At 42.3% G+C, this 22,342-nt stretch overlaps 1 protein-coding gene across 3 annotated transcripts in view; it reads left to right on the forward strand.

Moving 5' to 3' along the window:
* fbxl3a (F-box and leucine-rich repeat protein 3a) overlaps positions 1 to 22,068 on the forward strand; it is a 37,911-nt gene extending 15,843 nt beyond the window's left edge. For all 3 annotated transcript variants that reach the window (XM_014163765.2, XM_045704974.1, XM_045704975.1), the window contains 2 exons: positions 1,720 to 1,891; positions 15,844 to 22,068. In XM_014163765.2, the coding sequence (XP_014019240.1) occupies positions 1,720 to 1,891; positions 15,844 to 16,484 (813 nt within the window). In that variant the 3' untranslated portion in view covers positions 16,485 to 22,068. The remainder of the gene's footprint in view (positions 1 to 1,719; positions 1,892 to 15,843) is intronic.
* Positions 22,069 to 22,342: the final 274 nt, after the last annotated feature.

Raw genomic sequence — 22,342 nt, forward strand, 5'->3', positions numbered from 1 at the left:
AGTGCTGCATTTAGCTGTCTTCTGGGTTTTTGTGACATTATATGCTAGCTTGAAAAATGGGTGTCTGATTATTTCTGGCTTGGTACTCTGCTGACATAATCTAATGTTTTGCTTTCGTTGTAAAGCCTTTTTGAAATCGGACAGTGTGGTTAGATAAAGGAGAGTCTTATCTTTAAAATGCTGTGAAAAAGTCATATGTTTGAAAAATTGAAGTTTTTGTATTTTTGAGGAATTTGTAATTCGTGCCACGCCTATCATTGGATATTGGAGCAGGTGTTCCGCTAGTGGAACGTCTAGATGTAAGAGGTTAAATGGAAAGAATTAGGAACCAAGACTCTTCCTAGAGCTGGCCTCCTGGCCAAATTGAGCAATCGGGGAGAAGGGCCTTGGTCAGGGAGGTGACCAAGAACCCAATGGCCACTCTGACAGCGCTCCAGAGTTTCTCTGTGGAGATGGGAGAACCTTCTAGAAGGACAACCATCTCTGCAGCACTCCACCAATCAGGTCTTTTAAGGTAGAGTGGCCAGACAGAAGCCAATCCTCAGTAAAAGGCACATGACAGCCCACTTGGAGTTTGCCAAAAGGCACCTAAAGGACTCTTAGACCATGAGAAACACGATTCTCTGGTCTGATAAAACCAAGAACTCTTTGGCCTGAATGCCAAGTGTCATGTCTGGAGGAAACCTGGTGCCATCCCTACGGATCATGGTGGTGGCAACATCATGCTGTGGGGATGTTTTTCAGTGGCAGGGACTGGGAGACCAGTCAGGATTGAGGGAAAGATGAACGGAGAAAAGTAGAGATCCTTGATGAAAATCTGCTCAGAACTTCAGACTGGGGCGAAGGTTTACCTTCCAACACGACAACAACCCTAAGCACACAGCCATGACAATGCAGGAGTGGCTTCAGGACAAGTCTCTGCTGTCCTTGAGTGGGCCAGCCAGAGTCCGGACTTGACCCCGATTGAACATCTCTGGAGAGACCTGAAAATAGCTGTGCAGAGCTTGTGAGGATCTGCAGAGAAGAATGGGAGGAACTCCCCAAATACAGGTGTGCCAAGCTTGTAGCATCACACCCAAGAAGACTCAAGGTTTAAATCGCTGCCAACGGTGCTTCAACAAAGTACTGAGTAAAAAGGGTCTGAATACTTATGTAAATGTCATATTTCCGTTTGATTTAATTTCATACATTTGCAAAAATGTGTAACCTGTTTTTGATTTGTCATTGTGGGGTATTTTGTGTCGATTGATGGGGGGGACAATTTAATCCAATTTAGAATAAGGCTGTAACAAAATGTGGAAAAATTCAAGGGGTCTGAATATTTTCTGAATGCACTGTATATTTACAGTGTTCAGGAAACTGTCCTCCATGTTGGTACCAAATGTTCCATGACAATGGTTGGCATACTAATGTGTAATCTCGATTGTGAATACAATTCTGTAACTAGGATTTGATTGTCCATTAGCTTTTGGCTCCCGTTTTAAAGGTCAAAATTCCACAGTTTACACTGAGCCTGTAATTATACAGTGGAGCGTGCAGCCAGTTCAACCTGAACACATTCTCCATTCATTCTTTCAAGGTAATTTCATTAAACAGTCCACTGTGTATTGATGCTCTGGAATTTAGTGCAATGTTTTGACGATTTTGGGTCTTTGTTATACCCTACACCTGCAATCATCCATTTTATTTACCTGTTGACTGATTGTTTTCCTCCTTTAGTCTCATTTCATCTCGGCCCTGACGGTGGTGTTTGTCAACTCCAAGTCTCTGTCATCTCTGAAGATCGACGACACACCGGTGGATGACCCGTCCCTGAAGGTCCTGGTGGCCAACAACAGCGACACGCTGAGGATGTTGAAGATGAGCAGCTGCCCTCATGTCTCCCCTGCAGGTAGGGTGCTTGTCTGAGTTTATGGTCATTGAACGAGCCCTAGAATGGATTATTCCATTGATGAATGGTCCCTTAGCAACGCCATACAGTCGACTCCTGATTAGGCACTCAATAAGTGCCAACTCTGTTTAAAAAATGAATGGAAGTATATATGGAGACAGTTTAGTGGTTAAAAGGAGGGGTTAAATACATGTAAAAAAAATCTGTTATACACTGCTCAAAAAAATAAAGGGAACACTTAAACAACACAATGTAACTCCAAGTCAATCACACTTCTGTGAAATCAAACTGTCCACTTAGGAAGCAACACTGATTGACAATACATTTCACATGCTGTTGTGCAAATGGAATAGACAACAGGTGGAAATTATAGGCAATTAGCAAGACACCCCCAATAAAGGAGTGGTTCTGCAGGCGGGGACCACAGACCACTTCTCAGTTCCTATGCTTCCTGGCTGATGTTTTGGTCACTTTTGAATGCTGGCGGTGCTTTCACTCTAGTGGTAGCATGAGACGGAGTCTACAACCCACACAAGTGGCTCAGGTAGTGCAGCTCATCCAGGATGGCACATCAATGCGAGCTATGGCAAGAAGGTTTGCTGTGTCTGTCAGCGTAGTGTCCAGAGCATGGAGGCGCTACCAGGAGACAGGCCAGTACATCAGGAGACGTGGAGGAGGCCGTAGGAGGGCAACAACCCAGCAGCAGGACCGCTACCTCCGCCTTTGTGCAAGGAGGAGCAGGAGAAGCACTGCCAGAGCCCTGCAAAATGACCTCCAGCAGGCCACAAATGTGCATGTGTCTGCTCAAACGGTCAGAAACAGACTCCATGAGGGTGGTATGAGGGCCCGACGTCCACAGGTGGGGGTTGTGCTTACAGCCCAACACCGTGCAGAACACCAAGATTGGCAAATTCGCCACTGGCGCCCTGTGCTCTTCACAGATGAAAGCAGGTTCACACTGAGCATGTGACAGACGTGACAGAGTCTGGAGACGCCGTGGAGAACGTTCTGCTGCCTGCAACATCCTCCAGCATGACCGGTTTGGCGGTGGGTCAGTCATGGTGTGGGGTGGCAGTTCTTTGGGGGGCCGCACAGCCCTCCATGGCTCGCCAGAGGTAGCCTGACTGCCATTAGGTACCGAGATGAGATCCTCAGACCCCTTGTGAGACCATATGCTGGTGCAGTTGGCCCTGGGTTCCTCCTAATGCAAGACAATGCTAGACCTCATGTGGCTGGAGTGTGTCAGCAGTTCCTGCAAGAGCAAGGCATTGATGCTATGGACTGGCCCGCCCGTTCCCCAGACCTGAATCCAATTGAGCACATCTGGGACATCATGTCTCGCTCCATCCACCAACGCCACGTTGCACCACAGACTGTCCAGGAGTTGGCGGATGCTTTAGTCCAGGTCTGGGAGGAGATCCCTCAGGAGACCATCCGCCACCTCATCAGGAGCATGCCCAGCAGTTGTAGGGAGGTCATACAGGCACGTGGAGGCCACACACACTCCTGAGCCTCATTTTGACTTGTTTTAAGGACATTACATCAAAGTTGGATCAGCCTGTAGTGTGGTTTTCCACTTTAATTTTGAGTGTGACTCCAAATCCGACCTCCATGGGTTGATAAATTGGATTTCCATTGATTATTTTTGTGTGATTTTGTTGTCAGCACATTCAACTATGTAAAGAAAAAAGTATTTAATAAGATTATTTCTTTCATTCAGATCTAGGATGTGTTGTTTAAGTGTTCCCTTTATTTTTTTGAGCAGTATATTTCTCCGATATAGGATAGACACTTCAGAACAGACTTTCTTTAGAAATGTTTTGGACTATGTTTATCCATATATGAAGCTGTTATTCAATGCATTTCTATGGGCTAATTGTAATAAGGCCAAGTAAATTAAGTGTTTAATCAACGCATTTTTTATTAATTTGTTTGATACCTTAAGGGGTCCTAAAATTCAAAATCAAATAGTTAAATGATCCTTGGTATGATCCGCCCCCCCCTCCCAATGCTGAGGCCAAGGCCTCTTTTACACATGAGACTTGTAATTACAAAAATATACACTTCAATTAAGAAATTCAAAACAGAAATACCAAACGCATTCATCAGCAGGGCCTAAAATGAACACCAGCCACGTGCCAAATGCGGGAATATTTTGGCATTGGCGGGTAAGGTGTCTATTTCACCAGCCACATTGGCAAGTGGTCAGGGCTTCACAGTCTGAGCATTTCACTTGCATTTGTGAATAAAAATAGTGAAGTATGATCACATTTATAGCAAAATAAATGCTGCAGGAGCCGTTTTCAAAGTATTTCTGCCGTTTTGTTTCATAGCTGGTAAATTAATCGTCAAAGAAAGTCAAAGAAAAAAGAAGCCTCTATAGCAGTGGTTGCCAACCCATTGGTAGCGATCGACTGGTCGATCTCCAAAGCATTCCTAGTCAATCACCAAACATTTCAGTAAAAAAAAACTATGATTAAGCCTTGGCGTTTCTATTTTTTGTTTTATTTGTTTCGTGCTGTTGGCGGTAGGTGCACTTGATTCAGCAACCGTAGTGTCGGGAAGGCAAAGTGTTCACATTTTGAACCATTTCATGTGTCTGAAGGTAGAACTCTGCCTACCCAGGAGGCCCAGAGAGCAAATCAAGTGCACCTACAGGACTACCGCTGGCCAATCAAATAGCTTAGATCACCGTGTCTGCACAGTTTCTTCCAGCCATAGACTATAAAAATAAGCCTTGAGTGCACAGCAAAGTTGATACTGTGAGATTTCAAAACTTTTAAAACCAAAGCACTGCTGTTTTTGAGTCATTTCATGTTTGTTATTCAGCACTGTCGACATGTTTATAAGCCATAAAATGTGCTACAACCAACACTGCAACTGCAATGAATGAGTATAGCAAAGTGTTTCGATAAGCTTGCGTTATTATTATAAACTTGTCTCTTTTTTTATATATTTTTTATTTTGAGTAATATTTCACTTTATCTGGACATCGGATTAACATTAATTGGTGCATGAGGCAGAAATAATGCAGTGCGACTTGAGTTTTGCCATCAGCTGGAAGACAGAGTCCCCTTTTTGTCAATGGCGGGAGGGAGAGCGGAGAGGACGGTGAGTTAGTAGAGGCAGCCTCACTGCTGATTACTCCCTCCCCTCAAAATCAGATGCAGGCCATCAGTCCAGTAAAATAAAGCAAATTATGTTCACTCAGCTGTGCCTCAAAAGTAATACAACAGATGATCAATTACAGGTGTGATCATATATATATACAAAAGTATGTGGACACGCCTTCAAATTTGTGGATTTTGCTATTTCAGCAGCACATGTTGCTGAATTATTATAAAATCGACCACACAGCCATGCAATCTCCATAGACAAGCATTGGCAGTAGAATGGCCTTACTGTAGAGCTCAGTGACTTTCAACATGGCAGCGTCATAGGATGTCAGTCAGTTCGTCAAATTTATGCTCTGCTAGAGCTGTTATTGTGAAGTGGAAACGTCTACGAGCAACAATGGCTCAGCTGTGAAGTGGTAGACGCCACAAGCGCACAGAACTGGACCGCTGAGTACTGAAGCGTGTAGCGTGTAAAAATCGTCTGTCCTCTGTTGCAATACTCAATACCGAGTTCCAAACTGCCTCTGGACGCAACGTCAGCATTAATAACTGTTTGTCGGGAGTTTCATGAAATGGGTTTCCATAGCAGCCGCACACAAGCCTAAGATCACCATGTGCAACGCCAAGCGTCGGCTGGAGTTGCGTAAAGCTCACCGCCATTAGACTCTGGAGCAGTGGAAACGCGTTCTCTGAAGTGATGACGCACGCTTCACCATCTGGCAGTCCGACGTACGAATCTGGGTTTGGCGGATGCCAGGAGAACACTACCTGCCCCAATGCATAGTGACAACTGTAAAGTTTGGTGGAGGAGGAATAATGGTCTGGAGCTGCTTTTCATGGTTCGGGCTAGGCCCCATAGTTCCCGTAAAGGGAAATCTTAAAGCTACAGCATACAATGACGTTCTAGATGATTCTGTGCTTCTAACTTTGTGGCAACAGTTTGGGGAAAGCCCTTTCTTGTTTCAGCATGACAATGCCCCTGTGCACAAAGCGAGGTCGATACAGAAATGTTTTGTCGAGAACAGTGTGGAAGAACTTGTCTGGCCTGCACAGAGCCCTGACCTCAACCTCATCAAACAAAATGGGGATGAATTGGAACGCCGACTGTGAGCCAGGCCTAATCACCCATCAGTGCCCGACCTCACTAATGTTCTTGTAGCTGAATGGAAGCAAGTCCCTGCAGCAATGTTGCAACATCTAGTGGAAAGCCTTCCGAGAAGAGTGGACGCTATTATAGCAGCAAAGGGGGGACCAACTCCATATTATTGCCGATGATTTTGGAATGAGATGGTTCACGAGCAGATGTCCAAATACCTTTGGTCATGTAGTGTACCTAAAATGTTTAAATATCATTTCTAAATGGTCTGAAGATAAACATTGGCAATGCACTTCAAGGATAGCCAATATGCAGTCATAATGCATTTATTGGGCATATAGCCTACTACAAACCTCATTGCTACAGACCTGTTTTAATAGGTTAATGTTGAAAAGGTTTACGTTTGTTTAAAAAAAGAACAATTCATAGCAGTAGATCTCAGCTTGCATTTTGACTCAAAAGGTTGGTGACCACTGATCTAACCTGTCCCACCTCGCTCTGCAACACTGCTTGGCTGGGGGCTGTGGGCACGTGAAGAGCTGAGTGAAAGATTAATTTTTAGAAGTGCTGCGCACATGCATAAGTTGGTCTAATTTACTTGTTACCACGGTAACCTCCCGTCCTTTAAAGGGGAAGGTGAACATATTTTGGTTCAAAGACTTGGGTCACAAAGTTTTATTAAACAATATACCACATTACTTTAGAAACATTACAAAGCATGCTCATGTGTTTTGTTGTTGAAATTGTAACAAAAAAAAGTATTTTGGCTGGTAAAAAATATTGAGTGGCTGGTAGATTTGTAAATCTACCTGCCACAGAGGCTGGTGGATCAATATGTTAATTTTAGGCCCTGTTTATCAGTAATAAGGTCCTCAATCAGACTTCCAAGAGGCTTCTGAATTAATTTGTCAATTCTCCTTTTAATGGCTTATTTCAGACCAATAGTAATCTACAAACCACAGTAAACTACAAAAGCCAAATTCATTGTAGGCGGAATGAGTGTGCTCTATTCTTAACCATATCATAGATTTTTCCTGGACCCACTTAAATAGCCAGCTCTGGTAAGGGCTGTTTATTTAGTTGAATCCAGATGTTTTTCTCTGGTAAGCCTACTATTTATAGATAATGGCTTTTATGTCTGAGCTCTTATTCCCCTCAATGGTCAAAATGTGTCTGATAAAAAATGTGTCTGAAACTTTTCAATCTGTAACAGGGCTTTTTAACGCCGGTCCTGGAGGGCCAAAACACTTCTAGTTTTTGTTTCTACCTAGTAGTTAAAGGAAAACTCCACCACTTTTCAACCTCAAGTTCTACCCGATGACATCATCAAAAGTTACATTTTAAAAAGACTGCAAGAAAATACCCTCCCTCTGGCTAGAAACTAGTTGCCGGTCTTGATAATCACGCTTTTTTTAAATGTATTTTTTTATCGTACCTTGTGATGTCACAGAAGCATTTTTTAACCACAGATCATAGAAACACACCGTTTTTACATATGTAGACACTGGTATGGTGCTGGAGTTATGAAAAGTGGTGGAATTTACATTTAATTGCACTCACCTGATGTCTTCGGTCTGAATTAAACCAGAAGTGTTTCGGCCTTCCAGGACGAGAGTTGGAGAGCCCTGGCATCTGCCTGTAAAGAGCTTTGATTGTTTCAACGTTTAAGTGAGCTACCTTCATATCTGTAGTTTCAAACCAAAAACCTTGGGCACAACAGTGAAAGCCCTCATTAACACTTAACCTGTTATGGCTAGGGGGCAGTATTTTCACGGCTGGATAAAAAACGTACCCGATTTAATCTGGTTACTACTCCTGCCCAGTAACTAGAATATGCATATAATTATTGGCTTTGGATTGAAAACACTCCAAAGTTTCTAAAACTGTTTGAATGGTGTCTGTGAGTATAACAGAACTCAAATGGCAGGTCAAAACCTGAGAGATTCCTTTACAGGAAGTGGCCTGTCTGACCATTTCTTGAACTTCTTTGCCATCTCTATCTTTTACAAAGGATCTCTGCTCTAACGTGACACTTCCTACGTCTTCCATGGGCGCTCAGAGCCCGGGAAAAAACAGAATGTCGTCATCCCAGCCCCAGGCTGAAACACATTATCGCCTTTCTCAAGTGGCCGATCAAGGGACTGTGGGCTTAGGCGTGTGCCCTGGCCGCCCCCATCTTTGTGATTTTTCCTCTGTTTGCCGAAAAGGAGATTCCCGGTCGGAATATTATCGCTTTTTTACGAGATAAATTGCATAAAAATTGATTTTAAACAGTGGTTGACATGCTTCGAAGTACGGTAATGGAATATTTAGACATTTTTTGTCACGAATTGCGCCATGCGCGCGACCCTGATTTACCATTTCTGATAGTGTCTGGGACGCACGAACAAAACGCCGCTATTCGGATATAACGATGGATTATTTTGGACCAAACCAACATTTGTTATTGAAGTAGCAGTCCTGGGAGTGCATTCTGACGAAGATAACAAAAGGTAATCAAACTTTTATAATAGTAAATCTGATATTGGTGAAGGCTAAACTTGCCGGGTGTCTAAATAGCTAGCCCGTGATGGCTGGGCTATGTACTTAGAATATTGCAAAATGTGCTTTCACCAAAAAGCTAATTTAAAATCGGACATATCGAGTGCATAGAGGAGTTCCGTATCTATAATTCTTAAAATAATTGTTATGCTTTTTGTGAACGTTTATCGTGAGTAATTTAGTAAATTGTTAGCAAATTCCCCGGAAATTTGCGGGGGGTATGCTAGTTCTGAACGTCACATGCTAATGTAAAAAGCTGTTTTTTGATATAAATATGAACTTGATTGAACAAAACATGCATGTATTGTATAACATAATGTCCTAGGTGTGTCATCTGATGAAGATCATCAAAGGTTAGTGCTGCATTTAGCTGTCTTCTGGGTTTTTGTGACATTATATGCTAGCTTGAAAAATGGGTGTCTGATTATTTCTGGCTTGGTACTCTGCTGACATAATCTAATGTTTTGCTTTCGCTGTAAAGCCTTTTTGAAATCGGACAGTGTGGTTAGATAAAGGAGAGTCTTGTCTTTAAAATGCTGTGAAATAGTCATATGTTTGAAAAATTGAAGTTTTTGTATTTTTGAGGAATTTGTAATTCGCGCCACGCCTATCATTGGATATTGGAGCAGGTGTTCCGCTAGCGGAACGTCTAGATGTAAGAGGTTAAACTGCCTGGTCTCACTACCCCCCTCATTGGTGTAGTGTTCTGCCCCTGAGCAAGGCAGTTCCCCGGGCGCCGAAGACGTGGATGCCGATTTAAGGCAGCCCCCCGCACCACTCTAATTCAGAGGGGTTGGGTTAAAATGCGGAAGACACATTTCAGTTGTGCAACTGACAAGGTATCCTCCCTTTCCCAATGAGCAGCCATTTTGACTGCAACGTTCTAACTAGGCTTGGGCGGTATAGCGTATACCGGGGGTATTTTGGAAAAAGCCACTGGATGGTTTTTCAATGTTGTTGAAACTATTTCTTTGAAGTTGTTTTAGAAATTTGAATATTTGAAGCTACCTTTTATAAGTAAATACGTGCAGTCAACTTGTGCAATACGTTAGGAGATAAAGACCATTGCATTCTGTCACATTATTATGTTGTTTACTGTAGTCACGTGGTGTTTGTTTACAAATACACAACGACAAGAGACCGGAGCCTTGTGTGAAGCATGCGAACAGGTGATCTAATTACAGCATGGAATTCACAACTAAATGTTTGCCAGTTAGATATCTTCTAACTATTAAGTTGACTGTCTAAAATGTGCGAAATGCTCAGCAAATACTTCTCTGATAGAGTTCAGTGTGTCAAATCGGAGGGCCTGTTGTCCAGACCTCTGGCAGTCTCTGGGTGTGCCACAGGGTTCAATTCTCGGGCCGACTCTCTTCTCTGTATACATCAATGATGTTGCTCTTGCTGCTGGTGATTCTCTGATCCACCTCTACGCAGACGACACCATTCTGTATATTTCTGGCCCCTCTTTGGACACTGTGTTAACAAACCCCCAGACGAGCTTCAATGCCATACAACACTCCTTCCGTGGCCTCCAACTGCTCTTAAACACAAGTAAAACTAATTGCATGCTATTCAACCGATCGCTACCAGCACCTGCTTGCCCGTCCAGCATCACTACTCTGGACGGCTCTGACTTAGAATACGTGGACAACTACAAATACCTGGGTGTCTGGTTAGACTGTAAACTCTCCTTCCAGACTCACATCAAACATCTCCAATCCAAAGTTAAATCTAGAATTGGCTTCCTATTTCGCAACAAAGCATCCTTCACTCATGCTGCCAAACATACCCTCGTAAAACTGACCATCCTACCGATCCTCGACTTCGGTGATGTCATCTATAAAATAGCCTCCAACGCTCTACTCAACAAACTGGATGCAGTCAGTCACAGTGCCATCCGTTTTGTCACCAAAGCCCATACACTACCCACCATTGCAACCTGTATGCTCTCATTGGTTGGCCCTCGCTTCATACTCGTCGCCAAATCAACTGGCTACAGGTTATCTACAAGTCTCTGCTAGGTAAAGCCCTGCCTTATCTCAGCTCACTGGTCACCATAGCAGCACCCACTCGTAGCACGCGCTCCAGCAGGTATATCTCTCTTGTCACCCCCAAAGCCAATTCCTCCTTTGGTCGTCTTTCCTTCCAGTTCTCTAATGCCAATGACTGGAACGAACTGCAAAAATCTCTGAAACTGGAGACTCATATCTCCCTCACTAGCTTTAAGCACCAGCTGTCAGAGCAGCTCACAGATCACTGCACCTGTACATAGCCCATCTGTAAACAGCCCATCTATCTACCTACCTCATTCCCATACTGTATTTATCTTGCTCCTTTGCACCCCAGTATCTCTACTTGCACATTCATCTTCTGCACATCTACCATTCCAGTGTTTAATTGCTATATTGTAATTACTTTGCCACCATGGCCTATTTATTGCCTTAACCTACCTCATTTGCACTCACTGAATATAGACTTTTTGTTTTCTTTTGTTCTACTGTATTATTGACTGTATGTTTTGTTTATTCCATGCGTAACTCTGTGTTGTATGTGTCGAATTGCTGCGCTTTATCTTGGCCAGGTCGCAGTTGCAAATGAGAACTTGTTCTCAACTAGCCTACCTGGTTAAATAAAGGTGAAAAAAAAAATGTGATTGCTAATTTACTGGTAAATGATTAGCTTCTTCGATAATCAAGCATTCACTTGGTAACAGCAGATAATTCCCTCCTGTATCAAGAGCCTTGCTGGTTAATATTCATTTTGTGCGTGCAGCAAACTGAGTAGCATTTTTGAGTTACTTGTATAGTTTAGGTCAGGAACTGTACAAAATGTTTGCAATGTGGTCGTTAGCATTGTCTTTGAGGATTCCTTATTATTTGTTAGCATTTTGTTAAGTTACTTTTTTGGGGCTTTGAATATTAGTACTTTAAGTAAATACCTGCAGTCAATGTGCACTAGATAATAGATAAGCAGATCGCATTTATCCTTTTTTATTAATGAAGCTTACCGGTACTAGTTTTCCAAAACAGCGGTTTTAGCCAGTCATGTGTTTGTTTAGAAAGAAGCACAATGAGGAAAATGGGAGCTTCGTGAGGCGAGTCACTCCTGCAGCGCAACTTAAGTGAGGTGATAAAGTTACACTTGTATGAAATTCACTACTGTTTGCCAGCTATATAAACTCAGCAAAAAAAGAAATGTCCTCTCACTGTCAACTGCGTGTTATTTTCAGCGAACTTAACCCGTGTAAATATTTGTATGAACATAAGATTCAACAACTGAGACAAACTGAACAAGTTCCACAGACATGTGACTAACAGAAATGGAACAATGTGTCCCTGAACAAAGGGGGGGGGGTCAAAATAAATCAAAAGTAACAGTCCGTATCTGGTGTGGCCACCAGCTGCATTAAGTACTGCAGTGCATCTCCTCATGAACTGCACCAGATTTGCAAGTTCTTGCTGTGAGATGTTACCCCACTCTTCCACCAAGGCATCTGCAAGTTCCCAGACATTTCTGGGGGGGAATGGCCCTAGCCCTCACCCTTTGATCCAACAGGTCCCAGACGTGCTCAATGGGATTGAGGTCCGGGCTCTTCGCTGGCCATGGCAGAACACTGGGATTCCTGTCTTGTAGGAAATCACACACAGAACGAGCAGTATGGCTGGTGGCATTGTCATGCTGGAGGGTCATGTCAGGATGAGCCTGCAGGAAGGGTACCACATGAGGGAGGAGGATGTCTTCCCTGTAACGCACAGCGTTGAGTTTGCCTGCAATAATGATAAGCTCAGTCCGATGATGCTGTGACACACCGCCCCAGACCATAACGGACCCTCCACCTCCAAATCGATCCCGCTCCAGAGTATAGGCCTTGGTGTAACGCTCATTCCTTCGACGATAAATGTGAATCCGACCATCACCCCTGGTGAGACAAAACCGCGACTCGTCAGTGAAGAGCACTTTTTGCCAGTCCTGTCTGGTCCAGCGATGGTGGGTTTGTGCCCATAGGCGATGTTGTTGCCGGTGATATCTGGTGAGGACCTGCCTTACAACAGGCCTACAAGCCCTCAGTCCAGCCTTTCTCAGCCTATTGCGGACAGTCTGAGCACTGATGGAGGGATTGTGCGTTCCTGGTGTAACTCAGGCAGTTGTTGTTGCCATCCTGTACCTGTCCCGCAGGTGTGATGTTCGGATGTACCGATCCTGTGCAGGTGTTATTACACGTGGTCTGCCACTGCGAGGACGATCAGACGTCCTGTCTCCCTGTAGCGCTGTCTTAGGCATCTCACAGTACGGACATTGCATTTTATTACCCTGGCCACATCTGCAGTCCTCATGCCTCCTTGCAGCATGCCTAAGACATGTTCACGCAGATGAGCAGGGACCCTGGGAATCTTTCTTTTGGTGTTTTTGAGTCAGTAGAAAGGCTTTTTTAGTGTCCTAAGTTTTCATAACTGGGACCTTAATTGCCTACCATCTGTAAGCTGTTAGTGCCTTAACGACCGTTCCACAGGTAAATAAATGTTCATTGTTCATTGAACAAGCATGGGAAACAGTGTTTAAACCCTTCACAATGAAGATCTGTGAAGTTATTTGGATTTTTATGAAATGTCTTTGAAAAATAGGGACGTTTCTTTTTTTGCTGAGTTTCTTATAACTATTAACTTCTATGGGCTAGGTGGGACAGTAGAGTCCCACCTGCGGGACACAGCCAGTGAAATATCAGGGCGGCAAATTGAAAAACAACAAAATGTCATAATTCAATTTTCTCAAACATACGACTATTTTACACCATTTTAAAGATGCACGTCTCCTTGATGTAACCACATTGTCCGATTTCAAAAAGGATTTACAGCGAAAGCAAAACAGATTGTTAGGAGAGTACAAAGACAAAAATAATCACACAGCCATTTTCCAAGCAAGGACGTGTCAAAACCCAAAACCCAGCAAAATGAAGCACTAACCTTTGACGATCTTCATCAGATGACACTCCTAAGACATTATGTTACACAATACATGTATGTTTTGTTCGATAAAGTTCATATTTATATCCAAAAAGAGCATTTTACATTGGCGCGTGACGTTCAGAATTTTTTTTGCCTCCAATACTGCCGGTGAATCAGCACAACAATTTACAAAAATACATCATAAACGTTGATAAAATATTAAACTGTTATTCAAAGAATTATAGATGAACATCTCCTTTATGCAACCGCTGTGACAGATTTAAAAAAAGCACACTTTGCAATAATCTGAGTACTGAGCTCAGAAAAATACACCAGGCAATACAGATACCCGCCATTTTGGAGTCATCTAAAATCATAAATAGCATTAGAAATATTCACTTACCTTTGATGATCTTCATCAGAAGGCACTTCCAGGAATCCCAGGTCCACAATAAATGTTGTTTTGTTAGATAAAGTCCATAATTTATGCGCATTCAGTAAGCTACTCTAAATGTTGGAAGCGCGCCGAAAATTTCATGACAAAAAGTTATATTTACGTTCGTTGAAAGATGTCAAACGTTGTAAAACATCAATCTTTAGGGCCTTTTTAACGTAAAACTTCAGTAATATTCCAACCGGACGATTCCAATGTCTTGAAAAACGCTATGGAACACAGCTACCTCATGTGAATGCGCTTAATTGTGGCCTGTCATTCTCTCGGTCATCAGACTCCAGGAGGTCTTGTTCTCTCTCTGTTGACTGCAAAAGCCTGAAACACGTTCTAAAGACTGTTGACATCTAGTGGAAGCCGTAGGAAGTGCAAATTGAACCCTAAGTCACTGTATACTGAATAGGCCCAGTCTTGAAAAACTAAAATCCACTTCCTGGTTGGATTTTTTCTCAGGTTTTTGCCTGCCATATGAGTTCTGTTATACTCACAGACACCATTCAAACAGTTTTAGAAACTTCAGAGTGTTTTCTATCCAAATCTACTAATAATCTGCATATTCTAGTTTGAGCCAGAGTAGTAACCTGTTTAAATTGGGTACGTTTTTTTATCCGGCCGTGAAAAATACTGCCCCCTAGCCCAGACAGGTTAAGTTAACTATGTGGGCGGTAGGTAGCCTAGTGATTAAGAGCTTTGAGCCATTAACCAAAAGGTTGCTGGTTCGAATCCCCGAGCCGACTAGGTGAAAAATCTGTCTGTCCTTGAGCAAGGCATTTAACCCTAATTGCTCCTCTAAGTCGCTCTGGATAAGAGCGTTTTAGTCAATCTAAGATGTGCCAAATAAATTCTCTCCAACTGAATTTAGCTAAGTGGCTAACATTAGCTTGCGAGATCAAACTTAATGGTAACAGCAGCAAAGAGAACCCTTCCTGGATTAAGATCCCAGCTGCCTAATATTTGTTTTGTGTATGCTGCAAACTGCTTTTGAGATACTTGCATAACTTTATGAGCTGGGTTGTCTGTCCTAGTAGTAAATGTTTGCATGCCCTCGTCAGCATTTACCTAGCATCCGCTATGTGAATTCCTTAGTACTTGTTAGCATTCTGATAAGTGAAGTTTTTGTGGGGTTTTTTGCATTTGAAAAATAAAAAATAGCACCCCTTGTGTGCGCTACGGTAATACCGTATATCCCGGGATGGCACAGGCATGGTGTGAAAGTATGGAAATCTGTACACCGCCCAACCCTGATTTCAACAGTCTGATAAATAAATCATTTCATTGTGTTTCTTAAGGTCTTGGCTAAAATTAGAATACCGTTTTTTTTGTTCAATGAACACGATCGTATTTTCATTTGTTTATTACTGTAGGCGATCTGTGTGCTCACGTTTTGGAGCGCAAAGGAACAGCGGTTATTCTTGGGTCTTGGATTAAGTGATGTTTTGAAATACAGCTCATCTCTTAAATTTTTTGTTATTTGGCTTAGTGTTTTGGAAACCTCAATCTGCTCTTTCTGATACTATATAGCTATCAAAACTGCTTATAACATTTTCTGTTTGTGATATCAAAATTCTCACTATATGTGTGTTAAATAGACTTATTTAGGAAAAGTCAAGGACTGAGGGGGGCATGATGTAAAAATTGCAGAGATTTCAATTTCTTTCATATGCAGTCAAAATGACTGTCTCGGCTCTTCTAGTGTTACACCATTTAAAACTGAACTAATTAGAATTAATATGGACATATAATGTTATAATTGGAGTAATAACAGGACTATATTTCTAAACCAAACTTTGCTGTGTGTGCAGGTATCCTGTGTGTGGCGGACCAGTGCCATGGCCTGAGGGAGCTGGCGCTGAACTACCACCTGCTGAGTGACGAGCTCTTATTAGCCCTCTCCTCTGAGAAACATGTGCACCTGGAGCATCTCCGCATTGATGTGGTCAGCGAGAACCCCGGGCAGCACTTCCACACCATCAAGAAGTCCAGCTGGGACGCTATGGTGTGCCACTCGCCGAAGTTCAACCTGGTTATGTACTTCTTCCTCTACGAGGACGAGTTCGGCCCCTTCTTCAGGGAGGAAGTCCCCATCACCCACCTCTACTTTGGTCGCTCAGTCAGTAAGGATGTGCTGGGCCGCGTGGGGCTCCACTGTCCCCGGTTGGTGGAGTTGGTGGTGTGCGCCAACGGGCTGCGGCCGCTGGACGAGGAGCTAATCCGCATCGCCAACCGCTGCACCCAGCTGTCGGCCATTGGACTTGGGGAGTGTGAGGTGTCGTGCAGCGCGTTCGTGGAATTTGTGAAGATGTGCGGTCGGAGGTTGTCCCAGCTGTCCATCATGGAGGAGGTGCTGATTCCCGACCACAAGTACAACCTGGACGAAATCCACTGGGAGGTGTCAAAGCACCTCGGCCGTGTCTGGTTCCCCGACATGATGCCCACCTGGTAGAGCCGTTGAAGGGGGCTGTGGATTTACTGTACACAGTTTGACATACTTTTCTCTTTTTTTCCCACCTTGAAACTCTGTTCGAAGCATCCGTGGTGTCCATGTTGGCAGCGAAGGAACAACCGAAGATAATCGTGTTCTATTTAAAATGGGAATTTTTCAGGGATGTTATTTTTCCTGATTAATCAGGAATTCCTACCTTTCTCACTGTATACTCCATTCATATACACTGAACAACAATATGAACGCAACATGTAAAGTGTTACAATGTATCATGAGCCGAAATAAAAGATCCCAGAAATGTTCCAAATGCACAAAAAGCTTATTTCTCGAAAATGTTGTCCACAAATTTGTGTAGATCCCTGTTAGTGAGCATTTCTCCTTTGCCAAGATAATCCATCCTCCTGATAGGTGTGGCATATCAAGAAGCTGATTAAACAGCATGGTCATTACACAGGTGCACCTTGTGCTGGGGGCAAAAGGCCACTCTCTAAAATGTGCAGTCTTGTCACAGTACACAATGCCACAGATGTCAAGTTTTGAGTAAACGTGCAATTAGCATGCTGACTGCAAGAATGTTAACCAGACCTGTTGCCAGAGAATTTTGTTTAATTCTCAACCGACCTCGCAACCGCAGACCACATGTATGGTGTCGTTTGGGCGAGCGGTTTAGAGATTTCAACGTTGTGAAAACGGAGTGCCCCATGGTAGCTGTGGGGTAATGGTATGGGCAGGCATACGCTACGGACAACGAACACAATTGCATTTTATCAAAAATACCGTCACGGGATCCTGAGGCATGATAATGCACGACCCCATGTCGCAAGGATCAGTACACAATTCCTGGAAGCTGAAAATGTCCCAGTTCTTCCATGGCTTTTATTTTTGTATTTTTTATTTTTTTACACACGTAATATGTATCTGTTGTGACCAACAGATATATTATATCTGTATTCCCAGTCATGTGAAATGAATTGATTTAAATTGACTTATTTCCTTATATGAACTGTAACTCAGTATAATCTTTGAAATTGTTGCAGTTATGTTTGTTCAGTATATTTAAAACTGACCTGTCTCCTAGAGCTCAGACAAAACTGATTTTCCAGATTTTCTATTGATCACATCCATGAAATGTATTAAGTTCTTGTTATGGGATATTTTGCATCAACACAGTCTAGTTTTCCAAACTCTGTACTGTATGGCTTTGTGGTAGAGGAGCACACCCCTCCCCCAGGCGTAAGAGGCTACACTGGTCAGGGACACAGGGTGGAGTTTTTTTGTTAACTCATGGTACAAACAGTTATGCTATGGCTGATTTTATTGATATAGCGCATCTGTTAGAAAACACCAACCCTATTTTGACCGGGGTTGTAGCCCCTGCTGCCCACACAAGACAGCCACCACTACACAGCACTGCAGCACACCTTCTTAAGAAGAGGTAGCCCCAATTATCCTGAGTGGTGTACTATGAGGCCAGCTATACTGAACAAAAATATAAACAACATGCAACAATTTAAACGATTTGACTAAGTTACCAGTCATATAATCATTAAAATAAATAACTGAAGCCCTAATCTATGGATTTCACATGACTGGGCAGGGGTGCAGCCATGGGTAGGCCCACCCAATCAGAATGAGCAGGCAGCACAGTTGCAGGATTGAGGCTTGCAAACACGCTCCCTCAACTTGAGACATTTGTGGTGTTGTGTGACAAAACGTGGCCTTTTATTGTCCCCAGCACACGGTGCACCTGTGTAATGATCATGCTGTTTAATCAGATACTTGATATGCCACACCTGTCAGGTGGATGGATTATTTTGACAAAGGAGAAATGCTCACTAATGGGGATCTAAATACATTTGGGCACAACTTGAGGGAATTAAGCTTGTGCATATGGAACATTTCTGGGATCTTTTATTTCAGCTCATGAAACATAAGACCAATACTTTACATGTTGCGTTTATATTTCTGTTCAGTATAGATCTACTCAGGCTTTTATAAAGCTAACCAGCTTCAGTTAGCTTCACATTCCAGGTCAGGCTTCATCCATACTACGATGGTGGATATTGCTTGTCCACCTGCCGCTAACTCTAGCAGGCTTGTAACTGCCCATGGTTAGTCAAACTCTTCACTGAGACAATGCTGAAACGTCCATCCATGGGTGAGTCAGTGGCACATTTTAATTTGTGCCGAAATCAAAATGAAATCTGGGAAATTCAGCAGGCTATGGTATGAAATAGGCTTTTAGAAGTGCCGTCTTTGGTGTGCTTATCACTGTACGAGCATCTTTTTCCTCGCTCCTATCTGTGGAACAGCTTGTTGCATTGTGGCCATAGACATATAATCCATAGAATAGTTTTTTTTAACCTATAACCCTGGCAATTTGACTGTTCATTTGACTGATTAACTCATGGGTACACTAGCAATGGTTTCCAGTCTTGACTTGAATGGGAACAGCCATCTATGGATTTATGTCTATGGTTGGTTGCGGCTGTCAGTTTGCCTTTCACAAATTTCTAAATACAATCTCGTGAAAAACGTACATTTTGGAAATGCTGTCATTACTAAATGTGTACGGTATTTTACCATTTACACATTTGTATTTTTATCAGTCTTCCTCAAATGAAGGGGGTGATGACACAAACTTTGTGAGAGGGAGGGTATCTGATTTCATTGGTCCTCAACTCGTGGCTCAGACACTCCTTATACGTCCATTGGACAATCAATTCAAAGACCATTAAAAGGTGGAGAGAGGACTGGAAGCCAGTGTGTTTTAAAAGTGTAAATTGGGTCACTGGCTTTTAGGCTGGTTGTGATTTTGTTTTGTTTGTCGGTTTTCAATCCCTTTGAACTGTTTGTGGAGATGGGTAGGTGGGAAGGGAAAGGGGGATTCCTAGTCAGTTGTACAACTGAAATGTCTTCCACATTTAGAAGCTGCATGTTGTGAGGTATGCTACCCGACACTACAACAGAATAAGCTAAAAGATGCCAGGCTAAGAATTGGACAGGAACTCTGCAATTTTTGCAACACATAGTTGGTGTTTGAGTAATTTCAGTTGCCACAATTGTTTGTATTTAACAGATGAAAGAGTGATTCAAAGTAATCTGAATCTAAAATGATATCAGACATTTCACACTAAGGGCAATCGGGGATGTGAAGCTACTTGTACTCATTCATGATGCACCTATATGGACTGGTAACTTTAGATATATTCTCAGTTGTCGATCCTGACCGGTTCCCCAGAATGGAATTTCCTTGGGAGAATTCTAATCTAGAACATCAAGGGTGAAATCAGGTTCTTGAATGCAGCAAATTAGCTTATCACTAGCTAGTGCCAGACTAGGCATGTCTTCTGGTCCAGTGAACTTAGTTACTGGCTGTTTCCTGGGTAGCCAAAGTGTAGGTGAGGATGAGTACAAGAGAAAGCAAAACCCGTATGCTATTTGAAGTGTTCGGTGAAGGTGTACAGTTGTTTATTATAGATGGATATATCTATCTATATCCCTGTCAGATTCACAAATCCTTAATTTCAGTTTAGAAATGGTTTCTGGGGGTTAGTTATGGTTGTAAGCACCTTAAATGTATACCAAAATTATAAAGAGTAGGCCTACTAGTTGGGAGAAAGTAACTGGTTGGAAGAATGAAGCCTGTTGATTTAGTGGGTTGTAACATTTCCTAGATATCAGTGGTTAGACTGTTTTTGGGGTTTTGTCCCCATAAGTAATTTATTTTCATACAGAAAACAAAACGTGTTGCCATTACACAAGTTCATCATGGAATGTCTCCTTTTGCTAATATTTTGTCATTTGGACTGTACCGATCGCAAAGCATTTTTTTTCCACCCCAAATTTGAGATTTAGGGTTCTGATGTGATATGTACCTACCATTACAATTTTATCAAGCAATACATGGGAAATAAATCAATATAGTTTAAAAAGATAACATTGCATATATATAAATGACATGTAAATATGAATATTCATATTGTACAAATAAAATAACTTTGTTAGAAGAGTTTGGAGTGAGATAAGAGGGTGAATATTGGGCAGATTGAGAGCATCATGGTCTGGTGATCCATCTGTTTTGATGTAGCTAGCACGAGTTAGTCTACCTAAGTGATTCAGGTGCACATTTCGTTTTTGAATGTAATTATTTGTCCTAGATTTTAATCCTTGGCTTTCTGTTATGGATGTTTGTCCCTCCAGTCAAGTAACTTGCTATGTCTAGCGTGAGTGGTTGCATCATGGGGAGAGAAGTTATGACATTACCTTAAACAGTACAGTATACGCCATACAGTACCATTGACTGTTTACTATTCAGTATGTGATAAGGAAGTCCCAATGTGTCTGTATATAAAATGCTGTGTGTTTGATATGAATATATTACTTATTTCTCTTGCACCCTCTGTCAGGGTTTTATAGTTTCTTTAATAACCAATGGATCATGTATTGTACAGTTGAAGTCGGAAGTTTACATACACTCAGGTTGGAGTCATTAAAACTCATTTTTCAACAACTCCACAAATTATATATTTATAGACAAGGAATTTTAACTAGAATTAAATCTAAGAAATTGTGAAAAAAGGATTTTAAATGTATTTGGCTAAGGTGTATGTAAACTTCCGACTTCAACTGTATCTAATAATACTCAAAGGGTTTCCTTTAATGGAAGCTTCTATAATGTAAAACATGTTAAGTGTGGTGTACCGCAGGGCAGCTTTCTAGGCCTCTACTCTTTTTACCAATGACCTGTCACTGGCATTAAACAAAGCATGTGTGTTCATGTTTGCTGATGAGTCAACCATATACGCATCAACAACCACAGCTAATGAAGTCACTGAAACCCTTAGTGTTGCAGTCTGTTTTGGAATGGGTGGCCAGTAAAACTGGTCCTGAACATTTGTAAAAATCATTCCTTAAGTTCTAGACCTCAGCTGAGTCTAATGAATGGTGTGGCTGTTGAACAAGTTGAGACAAAATTACTTGCCGTTACTTAAGATTGTAAACGGTCATGGTCAAAACATATAGTTGTAAAGATGGGGAGAGGTCTGTCCGTAATAAAGAGATGCTCTGCTTTTTTGACACCACACTCCAAAAAGCAAGTTGTCGAATCTTGATTATTGTCCAATGCTGCAAGGGAAGACCTAGTTAAGCTGGCCCAGAACAGCAGCACATTTTTATCTTAATTGTAATCAGAGGGCTGATACAAATACCATGCATGCCAGTCTCTTGGCTAAGACTTGAGAGACTGACTGCATGACTTCTTTTTATAAGAAACATTGTGTTGGAAATCCCAAATTGTTTGCAGAGTCAGCTGACACACACACACACCACCAGGGGTCTTTTCAAATTCAAGAAAGAGTACAGTATTATATAGAGCCCTTATTGCTCAAATAAACCGCCAACCTAGATAGTTTGTATTAATAGGCTACGTGTGCCTTTAAAAAAAATGTAGTTCTGTCCTTGAGTTGAGGTCTTGATGTTCTGTATTGTCATTCTGGTTCATGTTTTGTGTGGACCCCAGGAAGAGTAGCTGCTGCTTTTGCAACATCTAATGGGGATCTTAATAAAATACCAATAACGAGAATACTGGGATTAATTCGTGAAGTGCACACTTCAGCATGCCAGTGGCCATCTAAGGTGAGCATTTGCCGGCTGAAGTCGGTTACGACGCCCAACTGCATGTCAAGACCCTGGTGAGGACAGATGTGGAGGTCCCGTGGTTACGAGGCCTGCGGTTGTGAAGCCTGTTGGACATAACTGCCAAGTTCTCTAAAACAACAATGGCAGGGAAACTAACATTGAATTTTCTGGCAACAGCTCTGGTGGACATTCCTGCAGTCAACATGGCAATTGCGTTG

This window comes from Salmo salar, chromosome ssa21 (genome assembly GCF_905237065.1).
Source record: "Salmo salar chromosome ssa21, Ssal_v3.1, whole genome shotgun sequence".
NCBI classification, from domain to species: Eukaryota; Metazoa; Chordata; class Actinopteri; order Salmoniformes; family Salmonidae; genus Salmo; species Salmo salar.